This window comes from Suricata suricatta, chromosome 11 (genome assembly GCF_006229205.1).
Source record: "Suricata suricatta isolate VVHF042 chromosome 11, meerkat_22Aug2017_6uvM2_HiC, whole genome shotgun sequence".
Taxonomy (NCBI): Eukaryota; Metazoa; Chordata; class Mammalia; order Carnivora; family Herpestidae; genus Suricata; species Suricata suricatta.
In genome coordinates this window covers 66,251,263-66,265,241 of record NC_043710.1, presented here as the reverse complement: position 1 = coordinate 66,265,241, position 13,979 = coordinate 66,251,263, and the positions used below count along the sequence as shown (strand labels likewise).

Genomic DNA, 13,979 nt, shown 5'->3' with positions numbered 1-13,979 from the left:
CCGTCCCACCTACCCTCTGTGACCCCCGCGTCTCGCCTAGGGCGACCTGTTGGCAAGAAGCGTCACGTGACGCAGCCGGCCGCGCACCGCCCCCAGGCGGGCCTCCTGTTGCGCCCGCAGGGCGGGTTCCAGCACGTAACGCGCGGGCGCCGCCCCGCTCTTCCCTCGCTGAGCGAGGGAGGGCGGGCGTCGAAAAGGAAAGGGAAGGGAAAAGGGGGCGGGAGAAGAAGGAGGGGCGGCGCCCAAGTCACGTGACCCGGGACAGCCCGGAAAGCTCCGAGGAGGAGCCTGGCGCCGCCATTTTCCTGCAGCTGCCTGTCCCTCTTGCCCTGCCCGGCTACAGCTGACCAGGGAAGGGGTGGGCTGAGCTGAGGCGGGGGCAGGGGAGTGCCCGACACTGTGCCTGACCCCGTGGGTGACACGAGCCGGTTCTTTCTCGGCTAGGTGGCAGCGCGCGGCCCTGAGCCCCGCCCCAGGCCGGCAGGCGGAGAAGGAGCTGGTGGGGGTAGGGGGTGCGGTGGGGGGTGGGGGTCCTCCGGCGCTTGGGGGTCCCAGTCCCCGCCGGCTGCCGAGCGGGAGGGGTGGCGGAGGAGCCGCAGAGATGTCCGGCCAGAGCTTGACGGACCGAATCACCGCCGCCCAGCACAGTGTCACCGGCTCCGCCGTATCCAAGACAGTATGCAAGGCCACGACCCACGAGATAATGGGGCCCAAGAAAAAGCACCTGGACTGTGAGTGAAGCCGACCGCGGCCCATATCCCCGCGACCCGCGTTCTTCTCTTATCTTACCCTGTTCAGCCGTCTTTTCCTTCCCTGCATCTTGTCTGGCACGTCGGGTCCTGTGCTGGTCCGAGGTGTGTTTTTGCTTCCTTCACACCTGCCTTCACGGCTTCCGTTCCCTGTCTAAAAATCCCTGATAAGCCACTCCTCCCCCGCCCCCCCATCCCGGGTTCCGAGGAGACCCTCGCTTCCTACCTGGTGCGCCACGATAGCCCATCACACCCGACCAACTTGCCTCTCCACCTGGCTTCTTACCTCCCTGCCGTCTCTGCTGCAGCCCTCTGCTTTCATCCCACCCGTCCCGTGCTGCCTGGTCGCCCTCCCCTGAGCGTCTCTCCGCTTGCTCCCGGTCTCACGGCCCCATTGTTTCCCCATTAGCCTTCGGGTTCCGTAGACGCCCGGTTCCGTGGACCTACATCCCTATTTCTCCGCAGTCCTGAAGGCTACCTCTTTTGAAGTGATTTCCACTTCCATTGCTACGCTAGCTTCTTCTGTCCTTTCTCTTCTCGGGTTTCTCTTCCAGCTTCCTCTCCTGTTTGGGCTACATTTCTTTGCTTCTGTAGCTTCAGTTAGGTTCCTTCGTCTCCTTTTATGTTAGATAGATCATATTCAATACCCGAGTTTTATCCCAAATTACTTTCTCCGTGGGAGTGAAAGTAAAGGGATTCCGTTTGGTGTAGGGAACGATTTATGGGAATTTGGGATTTTTAATTGCCTTTGGTGGAATTTAATCCTTCTATTTTCGTGCTTTTTGGATAAGTTGTGAATGTCAGGCCCCTATCCTCCGTGTTTCTTTCTCTAATGGGGATCTGGAAAAGGATTGGCTGATATTGGTATCATTTCCTGGAACTGTTAACCCTGGCGGTTTGAATCTAGAAGGTTGAGTGTAAAGTGTACATTATTGGAACAAAAAATAGATTAATAATCAAAACTACAGTTTACATGCATATTTTTTAAAAATGCTAAAAAGGTGATTGATATTACTTGAGTTTGGACTTTCTTTTAATTTATGCTGGTTATTTTGTGGGACTAACGTCTCTTATACGGCATAATATTACTTCATTCACTAATTTACATACAATTATCAGAGCTAACTCCTCCCAATTTTTTCCGAACCTGGAAGCCACTTATAATACCCTCATTTTTCTTTCCTTTACCTCCAGGTACAAGTAGCTCAGTAGATTACTCAAGCTTTGACTCAATGGAGTGACCTAAAACTTTCCAGGAAAAAACATGGAAATAGGCACAATAATAAGTTCCTTTTTAAAATGGTAACTGGACACATTAGCCTGATTGACTTTTATTCTACATGAAAGTTACTTTGCTTTACTGTTTGAAGCAAGAGTGAGCATGTCCTGAAAGGGAATTCACTGACAGGAGGCCTGTTTGGATTTCTCGTTTGGACTTTGGCCCTAAGGTCTGCACTTTTTAAGAAGAAATGTACAAAATGTGAATTCTTCCAAGATACTTTGCTCATACTCATGAAGTACCATTAGAACAAGTTATTTCTACAGACAAACCCATTATTCATTGTAACTTGTTCCTTTCCTGTGGAAAAGTGAGAAAGTAAATAAAATTCTTACTGCTTGGTTCTCTAATATGCTGATTGAGCAGGCTGCTTTTTAACAATCAGTCCTTGCCTGTTTAGAAAATGCATTATATATTTAAATGGTGACCCTCCTATAAATGGAAAGTTCTTAAAAATGTATTGTAAAACCATACATGATTTTTCTTATTACTTAATAATTTGGAGTAGTTTTACTGTTTTCTTCCCTTCAAATGGTTACTTGGCTTGTTGTACCCAATCAATGGTTTGCCCTATCATTGTGTTAATTCTTAATTGTTTTTTATTTTTCTTTTTAGTGATGGGTAAGTGAAGAAACTGCTTGTTACTGTATGCACTATTTTTCTTTTTCCTCACTTCAAAATGATAAATTATAACAGTAAGATCTATAACATTTAAAGTCTTTTGCTTATTTCAAATGTGGAGTAGTTATTTTAACATGTTACCAAGAAGGGCAGAAAATAGTCTAGATTGGTTTAGGAGGGCAATATCTGGTTGTGGTTTTATTAGTGCTGTTCTTTTTCACTTGTAATAGCTACTGGGATTAGGTTTGGAGGGTAAACTCACATTTGTAGTTCTCTACTACTGCTGTGTTTATAAGCTCCCATTTTAGAGCTTAAATATTTCTGGTATTGTGTGATTTTTTTTTAATCCATATAATAAGGAGCCACTACTCTAGTTCTGTTCTGTGAACTTTTAAAATACTATTTTCTCTATATTGTTTTAAATGCCCTTGTAGCCTGTTTTCAGTAATGACATAAATTTATATTAAGTCTGGCCAGTGAATGGTTTTTCTATACACCTTCCTTCTCCACACACTTTAACATGTTTCCAGAAAATTAAAAAGGCTTTCAGAGACATTTCTGTGTCTTGACACCATGAACTTCAGGCTTTAATGTAGAGATAATTTTTCCTCTTGTAGGAATTTTTCTTTCTAGTGAGGGCTTAGTCCTTTTGCACCTTTTAATATCTTGCATAACTATTACCTACTTAGTTCAACTCAGTGAAAGCAATTTCATTTTTTTAGATGTTAGTATTTAACAAAAATATGCTTAGGACTGTTTTTTTCCTCTAGGCGTTTAGACTATGGGGGTGGTTTCTGTGTCCTTTGCCAAGGTTTTTTTCATATTAGGAAATAACTATTATAATCTAGGAATTTTGGCTTAATTCATAGTACATTATATATTTGTTTAAGAAAGATCTTTTGCTTTGCTTATAGGTGACTGTAGATAATAGTATTAACTAGGGTCCTTAGTGTGAAGAGTTATCCAACTTGAATTATACGTAAAAATAAACATGATTTGCATTTAGTTTCAGGTCTCTAATGGTCATAATGAATGTAGAAGAATAGCAAACCTTAAATTGGAAAGTGTTCCAATTTACCAGGCACTTATTAACCATTATCTAATTTAATCCCCTCATGTCTATGGGAGACGCAAGCCACGTGCTTGGAAAGTAGTTTCTACGTTCATTAAAACATCCATAATGATTGAGGTACAAATAAAACACAATTTTTAAATTTATAAATTCTTAATTTAAAAGTCAGTCTTATCTAATATCACTTCCTTTAGCCTTATTTTGTTTTTTGATGTGAATACTTAATTTCTTTTTTCTGTACATGTTTAACTTACTGTTCTTGGGCATTTACATTGCAACATGTTGCACTGAAACATAATATTTATGTTAATGGCTATAATGGCCTCACTTTATCATCCATATTTTTTTGCAGTTAATTTCCAGGGGCACTTCATTTCAACCATCATCTTCCTTAGATTCTTTTTGTTTGTTTTATTTATTTTGAGAGAGAGGAGAGGCAGAGAGAAGGAAAGAAAGAATCCCAAGCAGATTCCATGCTTCAGCATTAGAGCCTGACATGGCGCTTGATCCCACAAAATGAACTGTGAGATCATGACCTGCGCTGAAACCGAGTCAGACACTTAACCCACTGAGCCACCCAGGCATCTCTGCCCTAGATTCTTCACAACAAATTGAGGTCTTGTTCTTATTAAGCATCCGTTATAGGCATATCTCTATAGTAGATATAGTGTGGGTATTTGTGTTGTTGTGTGCTGGATATATATCCTGCCTAAATTTAGTTGTGGAAACAATTTTCTTAAGAGTTATAATTTGTGAATGTATTGAATATGTAGACAGTGGAATTGGTATTTGGATTAGTGGTTTGTATAACCATTGAAAATGTATGTAAAAATCTAAAAGTACCTGAAATAATTACCTTGTTAAGCAAATGTATTGATTTTTAATGCCTTGATTAATGACATCCGATGGGTGTTTAATTTGCATATTGTTAAGAAGGTACCTGATAACTGGGATCTGATTTACAAGAAGATGCATGTGAGGAAGGTATTAAGTGGGAAGTCTGCCTCAAGATGTGTCTTGTTTAGAAATAAAGTGAGGATGGATCTTGTTTTAAAGAGGTAGTTGTTTTATAGTTAATGTATGGGCTTACTGTTCTTTCCCTTAAGAATTAATCACATGATATATATTTTCGCTTTTCATTATTTGACCTATTCTGTTCTGTACTATTTAGTCTTTAATAGTTCTGAAAAACAGAAAATGGTAATGGAGTCAAATATGTCAAATGCCTGAGGTTATGTAGTAGAAATACACAAATGTAATTTTTTTCCTCCTTGTTATACGTAGTTATGTTCCTGAATTGTATATGTTCTAAAAGGGAAACTCAGAAGAGAATTTGATATATAACCATTTTGCTAGCCGCCTTATTTTCATAATTAGCAAAATTAATTCTAAAATGCCTTTGAAAAGTAATTAGGCTGCACTGGCGGACTTGTTATTTTTAAAAATACCTAGGGGTGCCTGGGTGGCTCAGTTGGTTAAGCCTCCGACTTCGGCTCAGGTCAGATCTCACGTTCGTGGGTTCAAGCCCCGCATCAGGCTGTGTGCTGACAGCTAGCTCAGAGCCTGTGGAGCCTGTTTCGGATTCTGTCTCCTTCTCTCTCTGCCCCTCCCCCTCTCATGCTCTGTCTCTCTCTGTATCAAAAATAAAACACTAAAAAAAAATTTAAAAAAAAAACCATAAAAAAATACCTAATATTAGGGGTGCCTTGGTGGCTCACTTGGTTGAGTGTCCGACTTCGGTTCAGGTCATGATCTCATGATTTGAGCCCTGCATCAGGCTCTTTGCTGACAGCCCAGAGCCTGGAGCCTGTCTTTGGATTCTGTATCTCCCTCTCTTTCTGACCCTCCCCTGCTCATGCTGTCTCCTTGTCTCTCTCTCAAAAATAAAACATTAAAAAAAATTTTTTTAAACCCTAATATTAGACTCTAGGCATTTATTTTTATTTTCTTAACAAGTTTTTTTGTGTTTACTGTGTTTTTTTATAAATGTGAATAGTTTTTAAAGGTGTTTTTGAGTTTAAGTTAGAGTGGCAGGTAAGAAGTAAAACTTAGAGGTGACAAGGTTTTCTTTTTTCCTCATTTTATTTGTGAAACATTTATATGAAATATTTAATTAGATGTTTTAAAACCACATTAATAGTTTAAAAAATCGATTTTAATTAATTACCAGAATTGCTTTAATTTCAATAAAATTATTTATTTTGACCTGTTATTTAGAATATTTAATGTAAAAGTTTACTATGATGCCTGGAAAAGTATTTTATTTCCAAAATGCTCGTTTTCACAATGTCTCCTTTAAAATCAAAGAAGTAAGAAAAATAAAGGCTTCTTAGCAAGAGGCTAGAGTCCTACCAAGAAGAAATAGGGTTAGATTTTCAAAGTACAGCCTTAGTATTTGCTCTTCCTGTTCTTTTAGTGGCTGAAGTGGTATTTCCGTTACTTTGTGTTCTGTCTCAGTATGTTCCCCGTTAAACTGCTTTATACATTTCTCTAGAGAATTGCAATTTTTAGGTTTGACCTTTTAGAATTTTGTATGTTCATTGTGTATATGGTTCTTTTAATGGAGAAACATTTCCAGGTAGTCGGATTTTACTAACGATATTCGTTCGTAAGAGAATTCTGATGAACCTAAACCTTCGTATTAAAATTCATATTCAGAGTTGTAATTTGCCAGGTTATTGGAAATACAGTATTAATAATTTTAAAGTTATACTAGAATGTCATGGCAGTACAGCAAGGCATATTCTTTATGCATCAGTTCAGTTTATATTTATTTAATATATATTTGTGCTTATTTTGTGCTGGGCACTCCCTGTACTAAACACTTTACGTTTATTAACTTTATTCCTTTCAACAACTTTGTGAGAGAGGTTTTATTATTATCCCCATTTTACTGAAGACGAAACTAAGGCACTTGGAAGTTCAGTAATTTGTTCAAGATCACAGCCAGGAAGAGAACTGGGATTTGAACCCAGGTAGTCTTGCATCAGGTTTGTGTTTTCATCTCAGTGTGACTTTTTACATAATGCTTTTCTGTTCCAGGGAATGAATAAACAATATTCATTTATTCATGGCAGTGGCTCTTAAAGTGTAGTCCTGGCCCTTCTAGGAGTTTACAAGACCCTTTCAGCTCATTTGTGAGGTCGAAACTATATTCATATGCTAAGACATTATTTGCCTTTTTGAGTTTTGTATTTTCATGAATGTACAATAGTTTTCCAGGGTCTATTTGATGTATGATAGTGCAACAGATTGAATGTAGTAGCAGATACGGCAGTCCAACAGCTTTCTATTAAGCCAGATAGTAAAAAATTTTGCGAAAAGGTAAAACAGTACCACTGGCTTAACTTCTGGTTTTGGAAAATATGGCTATTTTTCATGAAAACTGTTATTATTGGATGAGATTTATTATTTTAAAAGAATGAATGTTTTAAAAATGATTAATTTTAATCCCTAATACAGTAAATATTGAGAAAACACTCATAGACAAAAATCTCATTGAGGTCCTTAGTTTTTAAGATTGTAAAGTTTTTGAGACTAGAAAATAGAACCCTGAGGAATACTGTATATTAGAGGCGAGAAAAGGCTAATCAGAAAGTAGATTTATGAGGTCCTTTAAACTGAATAATTTGGTAGGTAATGATGACTCAACCTTTGGAGAACTTTGACAACAGATGTGGCATAATCTTTTCCTTCATACTGTTAACTAGATTGGAAGGAAAGTGCAGTGTGACTTGGGAAGGAGACTACTGGGGGCAAAAAGAATCTAAGAGTAATATGTAATTCTTTTCCTAAAAGACCTTAGTAAAATTCATCATTAATAGGGACTCCTGGTCGATTTTTCCCTCACTGTTTTTTACATTTAAGCGATTTCTTTTCAGGCAAGCGCTTTATTTTTTATTTTTTATTTTTTTTAATGTTTTGAGAGAGAGAGAGAGAGAGAGACAGAGGGCAAGCACGGGATGGGCAGAGAGAGAGAGGGAGAGACATAGAATCCAAAGCAGGCTCCAGGCTCTGAGCTCTCAGCACAGAGCCTGACACAGGGCTTGAACCCACAGATCATGACCTGAGCCGAAGTTGGACACTTAACTGAGTGAGCCACCCAGGGGCCCCTCAGCCAAGCACTTTAGTTATCAATTATGCCAAAAGTTCTAACCCCCAAATTATTAGCAGTTATTCTTTGGATATACCATTCTTTGGACACAAAATATCTTCTTTGTCAAAACAGGTACTTCTTTTTTTTTTTTTTAAACCTTTTCAAAACTAACTTGTTTTCCTTAACACTCACAGTTAAAGTAGCCTCTTTCCTAAAGACATTGAATAATACCTCTTGGTCCTGTCATTCCAACCTTATTATCACCATTTAAAGTTTATAATTTTGTTAAACGGTGGTTAGTATCATGGTGTTATATATATTTTGGGTTCAAGTGTGTTTTCTCTGTAGAACGGGAACTATACCTTTTTGTATTATTTTATATCTTTTCTCAAAGTACTAATCAGTGACTCTGTGGGTGCTCAGTAAATATCAGATGATTACACATGATCTGCCTTTACATCTCAGACTATTCCATGAACAACATTGGGACACAGTCACTATAGAGATCTATTCCAGTAAACATTTAATAATATTTTTATGGTGATTTTCTTAGTTGTAATGAATGGTGACTACCTGGTTTCAAAGTTAAATATAAAAGTCATTTGGTAGCACTGATAAAAAACAACAGATTGGTGTGTGTTTCATGGAACCCATGAGGCATTAGAGAGTTAGTTTTGTTGAAATAGTAGATGATGTTTTCAAAATTTATTTTCACAGAAAAAGAACATTGGGGTTTGCAGTTGCTCAGCTTGAAAACTATATTGAGGCATATTTTTGAGGAATTGTTTTTGAAAGGAGAAATTAATTTTAAGAATTAAACAGGGGACCAGAAATTGATTTGAAATGTTTATCGAGTTGCTTCCTTATACAATTCCAGGAGGGGCTGATCACATTGTAGTATCTGTGTAGGGGGTCTCCAGAGTACCAACTGTATGGCAAACTTATTTTAGATGTAAGGAAGGATAAAGTACACTTAATGTCAAAATGCAAAGGAAAAGAAATAGCTGTTTTAGAATGAAGCTTTATGAGATAGAAGGCAAGCGTTAGGAAGTAGCAGTGATGGTCATGATAGTAGGATCACTAAATCTAGGCCTTAAGGTGTTTCTGGGAGCTAATGGGGATTGCTCAAAGTTTTTCTCTGAACACTTGGAATTCCAGCGGTAATTTTCAAAATGGTGCTAATATTTTGTAGTCCTAAATCTACTACCTGAAAGCATCCTAGGGGCTCTTTTTACTCAGAGGACACTTCTTCCAAATAGTGTTGAAAGAGCATTGCTTTCCAAATTTCTTCTCTCACTAAAGATTGTAGGCATATTTTTGAAGTGATTTCATATTTTTATTTAATTTACATGTTTCTATGGAGTATAGGCCTCTTCATGTGACTATAAGCTCTTTACAAGAGTTGTGGTATGTGTGTGATATTAAAAACTTTATGTGCTGTAATAGTCATTTTTCTTGCAGATGCTTAATACTAATGTACTATATTTTAAATACATCTAATGTGTGAAAATCTTACTCTAATTCAAGTATATACCAAAAAACTAAGTAGCAGGATGGTTTTCACACCATCACACCATTCACACAGGATTGGCAGACCTTTGTGATGTACTTGAAACAGTTTGCAGAAATTTGATTCAGGGAGGTTATGGAATAGTTAGGAATATTGTTTAATCCAAATCTAATGTGAAAAAGGAGATTATGAGACAGGATGGTTTTCTTCTTTAGTTTTGAAATTGAGAGGTAATTCATGAACATAAAGTTCACCATTTTAAAGTATAAAATCCAGTGCTTTTTTAGTACATTCACAATGTTGTATGTAACCATCACCACTGTCTAATTCCATAATGTTTTCTGTCACCACCAAAAGAAATAATTTATCTGTTAGCGAATCGCTTCCCTAGTTTCCCTACCTTCATTCTCTGGCAACCATTAATCTGCTTTCTGTCTATGGATTTTCCTATTCTGGACATTCCATGTGAATGGAATCACACAGAATGTGGCCTTTTATGTCTGACGTCTTTTACTTACCTTAATGTTTTCAAGGTTTATTTATGTTGTAGCATATGAATATATCATTCTTTTCATAACCTAATAACGTAATAATATTCCCTTATGCCAAAATGCAGCATATCCGTTGATGGACATTTGGGTCAGTTCCCTCTTGAAACACACTAAGAAGAATACTGCTATGAACATACCTTGTACAGGAATGTTTATAGCAGTTCTCTTGGGCAGTTATCTAGGAGAAGAATTGCTGGGCCATACAGTAATTATATTTAACTTTTTGAGACATGACCAGTCTTTTTTCCATGACTGCTACACCATTTTACATTCCCAAAAACAATGTTTGAATGGTATGTTGTGATTTTGGTTTGCATTTCTCTAATGATTAGTAATGTTGAGCATCTTTTATGTGCTTGATGACTTTTGTATATCTTTGAAAAAATGTCGATTCAGATCCTTTGCCCATTTAAAATTTGATCCTTAGTACATTTAGTACTAGACTGAGTTCTTTACATTTTCCGAATGCTTGATCCTCATATATTTGCAAATATTTTTTTCCATCCTGTGGCTTCTCTTTCCACTGTTTTTGATAGTGCCCTTTGATGCACACATATTTTTAATTTTGAAGTTGCAATTATTTTCTTTGATTGTGCTTTTGACATAATAGCTAAGAAACTATTGGCTAACCCAGAGTTATTCAGATTTGTGCTTAAACTACTACTAAAGAGCTTTATAGTTTTTAGCTCATATTTTTAGGTTTAATCAAATTTTGAGTTAATTTTTGTATGTAGTGTGAGGAGGCCAGGTGGTAGTAAGGAAAATTAAGGGTATTTTTTTTCCCCTTCTTCTGAAGTTGTCATGGGACAACTCTACTATGCTCCTGTGTAATACAAATAGAGAGATTCATGAGGGAGAAAAAAGATCTTGATGGCAGTTTCAAATACTGAGTTATATAGTTCGTTGACTGATAAATAGAAATATTTGAGGGGCACCTGGGTGGCTCAGTTGGTTGAGCATCTGACTTCAGCTCAGGTCTTGATCTCACAGCTGGTGAGTTTGAGCCCCACATCGGCTGTGTGCTGACAACTGAGAGCCTGGAGCCTGCTTCTGATCTGTGTGTGTGTGTGTGTGTGTGTGTGTGTGTGTGTGTGTCTCTCTCTACCCCTCCCCTGCTCATGCTCTGTCTCAAAAATAAATAAACGTAAAAACATTTTTTCTTAAAAATATTTAGGGCAAACATTCTTTCAGCTGAATGGACCACTTACTCTAATCCAATGTGCAGTTGTTTTTTTATATTCTCAATGTAGTCTTTTTTTTTTTTTTAAGTTTTTTGCAGGTGGGAGGGGCAGAGAGAAAAGGAGAAAGAATTCCAAGCAGACTCTGCACTGTCAGCACAGAGCCCCATGTTAGGCTTAGACTCAAAAACTGTGAGATCATGACCTGAAGAGATATCAGCTGAGCCACCCAGGCTCCCCTCATTGTAGTCTTTTAAATGTGTGAAGAGATAATAATTTGTTGTCTGAGTATTGATAAGCAGTTACTTTTGTCCACACAGAATAGTGTGTATATTTCCATTGTAACTTGTACTTTCCTATAGACACTATGTAGTAATTCTTTATAGCTTCTATAATTACAATTTTTTAAATGAAGAGCCTTTGTCTGTCTTTATCGTGCTACAAACAGCATATACAAGTATGTAGTCAAAAGATGCCAAATGAATAAAGAAGGAACAAATTTGTCATGTGGGGTTTCTGATGTATTCAAACAGTATTTTAGGTTTTTTTTTTTTAATAAAGGAAGAGGACGATTGATGTAGAAGTAATAGTCTTTTGCTTTGAGTGGTGGTTGTTTCAACTCCTGTTTCTATGACCAAGTAAACTCTTTATTGGTTGAAAATGTGAGAAATTATGGAAGTTGGGAAATAAATTTCCAGAGTTAGATAATGTAAAATTAGAGCAGTTTAACAAAGTAAAGTATTATTCATTCCAGGACCTACCTCTTCTTGGTATATTTAACTTCAAACAGATGGGTTTAAATTAGTCATATCTTGGGTTTACTTCTGCTTTCCTTTTCTTCCTTCCTTTCTTTCTGTTATTTATTTATGCATGGTTAAAAGTGAATTCCAAGGCAGTCCTTGATTTTCTATTTTGTGTTATCTGCAATCGTCCACATCTGATAGCAGAATGCTGTAAAGCCTTGTTTGCTAAGCATTGTGTGCTTGTTGGCAAAAACATTTAAAGTGCAAATAAAGATCCCCAGAAATGAAGTATATGACTTTAATAGGCTATATTGAATGAGCCAAGCATTGACCTTGATAGGTTTCTTCCTACTACTCCCCTTGTGCTATGCCATTTCTCTCCTGGTTTTAGGACTCTGTGGTGAATTGCCTGTGAAAATCCAAATTAATTTTCTTTTGAAAGTGAAATGTAGGTAAATCTTTGTGAACTTAATGACTCGAGTTAATGTTTTGTGTGACTTTTTCTTGGAGAAGGTCTGAGTACAAAAAGAATTGTAAGAGCAAATATACATAATTAAAGTTTTTGCGTTATTTTATTAAAATTCTGTAGGGAACTATTAAAATATTTTGCTTGCTCTATGAGCAAGAATATGGAGCAAAAGTCCTGAGATGGAGTTCTGTTTAACAATTAGCAGTACTAACAGAAACACTAGTCTGAAGTAATAAGTAGAGTGCTGAGAGAAGTTGATCAAGATCTAGAAAAGAAGGTAAAGATGACATTTGATGATCCTTACCTTAAAAGGAACATGAGAGTTTATGGTGAAAATGTGTAAACAAATAATTGTAATACACTGAGATAATTGCATAATACTTGTTACATAAAGTTTCAAGGTAGGGGCTGAAGTCATTAATTTTGAAGGTTAGTGATGGCTTCATAGAGCAGCTAACGGGTGTTAAGGACGAATAGTCATTTGCCAGATGGACAAAGGAGTTTCGCCTAAATAGTTCAGCACATGCAGAGACAATAGAGGCAAGAAAGAGCATTATAATGTTTTTGGGGAAAACTTTGAGTAGTTCTCTATGGTGGAATGCAAAGAGTAAGAGGGGAGATGAGGCTGGAGAGGGAGCCCCAAAGGTCTTATTGGGGCAGGGATTACTTTGATAGATCTGGTCTCTGTAGCCATTTTCCCCAATTTCTCCTTTTAGAGTTCCCTTTCCTCTTGTTTTAGCTGCTTTCCTAGCTTTAGATGCCTGTGCTATGGAATTAGGGAAGTGTTCTTTCCTTTTCCTAGGTAATTTGTGGTAGTATTATTGAAAGGGATAGGAGAGGAAGGAATGCACAATCCCATTGACATTTGTGCAGGGAACTAGATAGATGACCTCGGCATGTGAAATTGGACTTCTGACTATTGCTATACATGATGGTTTGGGTGCTAAATAAAATCAGGTATACTGATCTCATGGCTTTTGTGGGTTTGTCTGAAAATTGAGTTTGAGTTCCAAATTATGAATGAACTTAAACACAAACTATAATCATATGATGATAATCACTATGAATAGAAAAGGTTTGATAAATGAGTTACAGTCACAAGATCTTGGAGGCCTGTTTGATTTATGTAATTTAACTACTGACACCTATTTATCTGCAGATGATAAATTAATTATCAGTCATTCATAGGTTTTTAAAGCTGGGTCTCTACCAAACAAGACTTTATTAGCTAGTTTTGTGGAAACTAATATACTCATTAGCAATTGCTTATTGTCTACTCTGTATCTAATTTGCTGTGTTTGAGATTATTGAGAAATCCAAAAGTGAAATTGCTGATCACATCCTCAGTCGAGTAGGGCAGATGATATGTAGAGATAGCTGTATTATCCAGTAATGTGAGATAAAGTTCATGTCAAATATTGTTGAAAACCATAGGAGAGAAAGATACTGCCCTTGATAAGGGAGAGAACTGTACCCTAAATGATAAGTAGTCAGGAACAATAGGTATTTGAAGTGGAGGAAACAGCATGAACAAACATTTGAAAGTAGGAAAGCTGGAAATGTGTTTGGGGAACAAAGGAGTCTTTAACTTTAGAGAGTGAATGGCATGCTGTGGAGTCAGGAAAGAGATTGGTTTGGGAATAAGAAGAAATACAGTTGGAGCATTTGAGGCTGGATTGTGGATAGAGCATGGATTTTAATCATAAAACCT

The 13,979-nt window shown here is 37.5% G+C and overlaps 1 protein-coding gene across 13 annotated transcripts in view; it reads left to right on the top strand.

The window, feature by feature from the left end:
- The first annotated feature begins 370 nt into the window (after positions 1-370).
- The window catches only part of PICALM (phosphatidylinositol binding clathrin assembly protein), a 106,915-nt gene continuing 93,306 nt past the window's right edge, over positions 371-13,979 (top strand). For 8 of the 13 annotated variants that reach the window (XM_029914828.1, XM_029914826.1, XM_029914827.1 and 5 more), the window contains exon 1: positions 523-731. In XM_029914828.1, coding sequence (XP_029770688.1) covers positions 602-731 — 130 coding nt within the window. In that variant the 5' untranslated portion in view covers positions 523-601. Of the gene's footprint in view, positions 732-13,979 lie in introns of all 13 variants that reach the window. The other 5 variants (XM_029914823.1, XM_029914819.1, XM_029914818.1 and 2 more) reach the window with 3 other exon arrangements.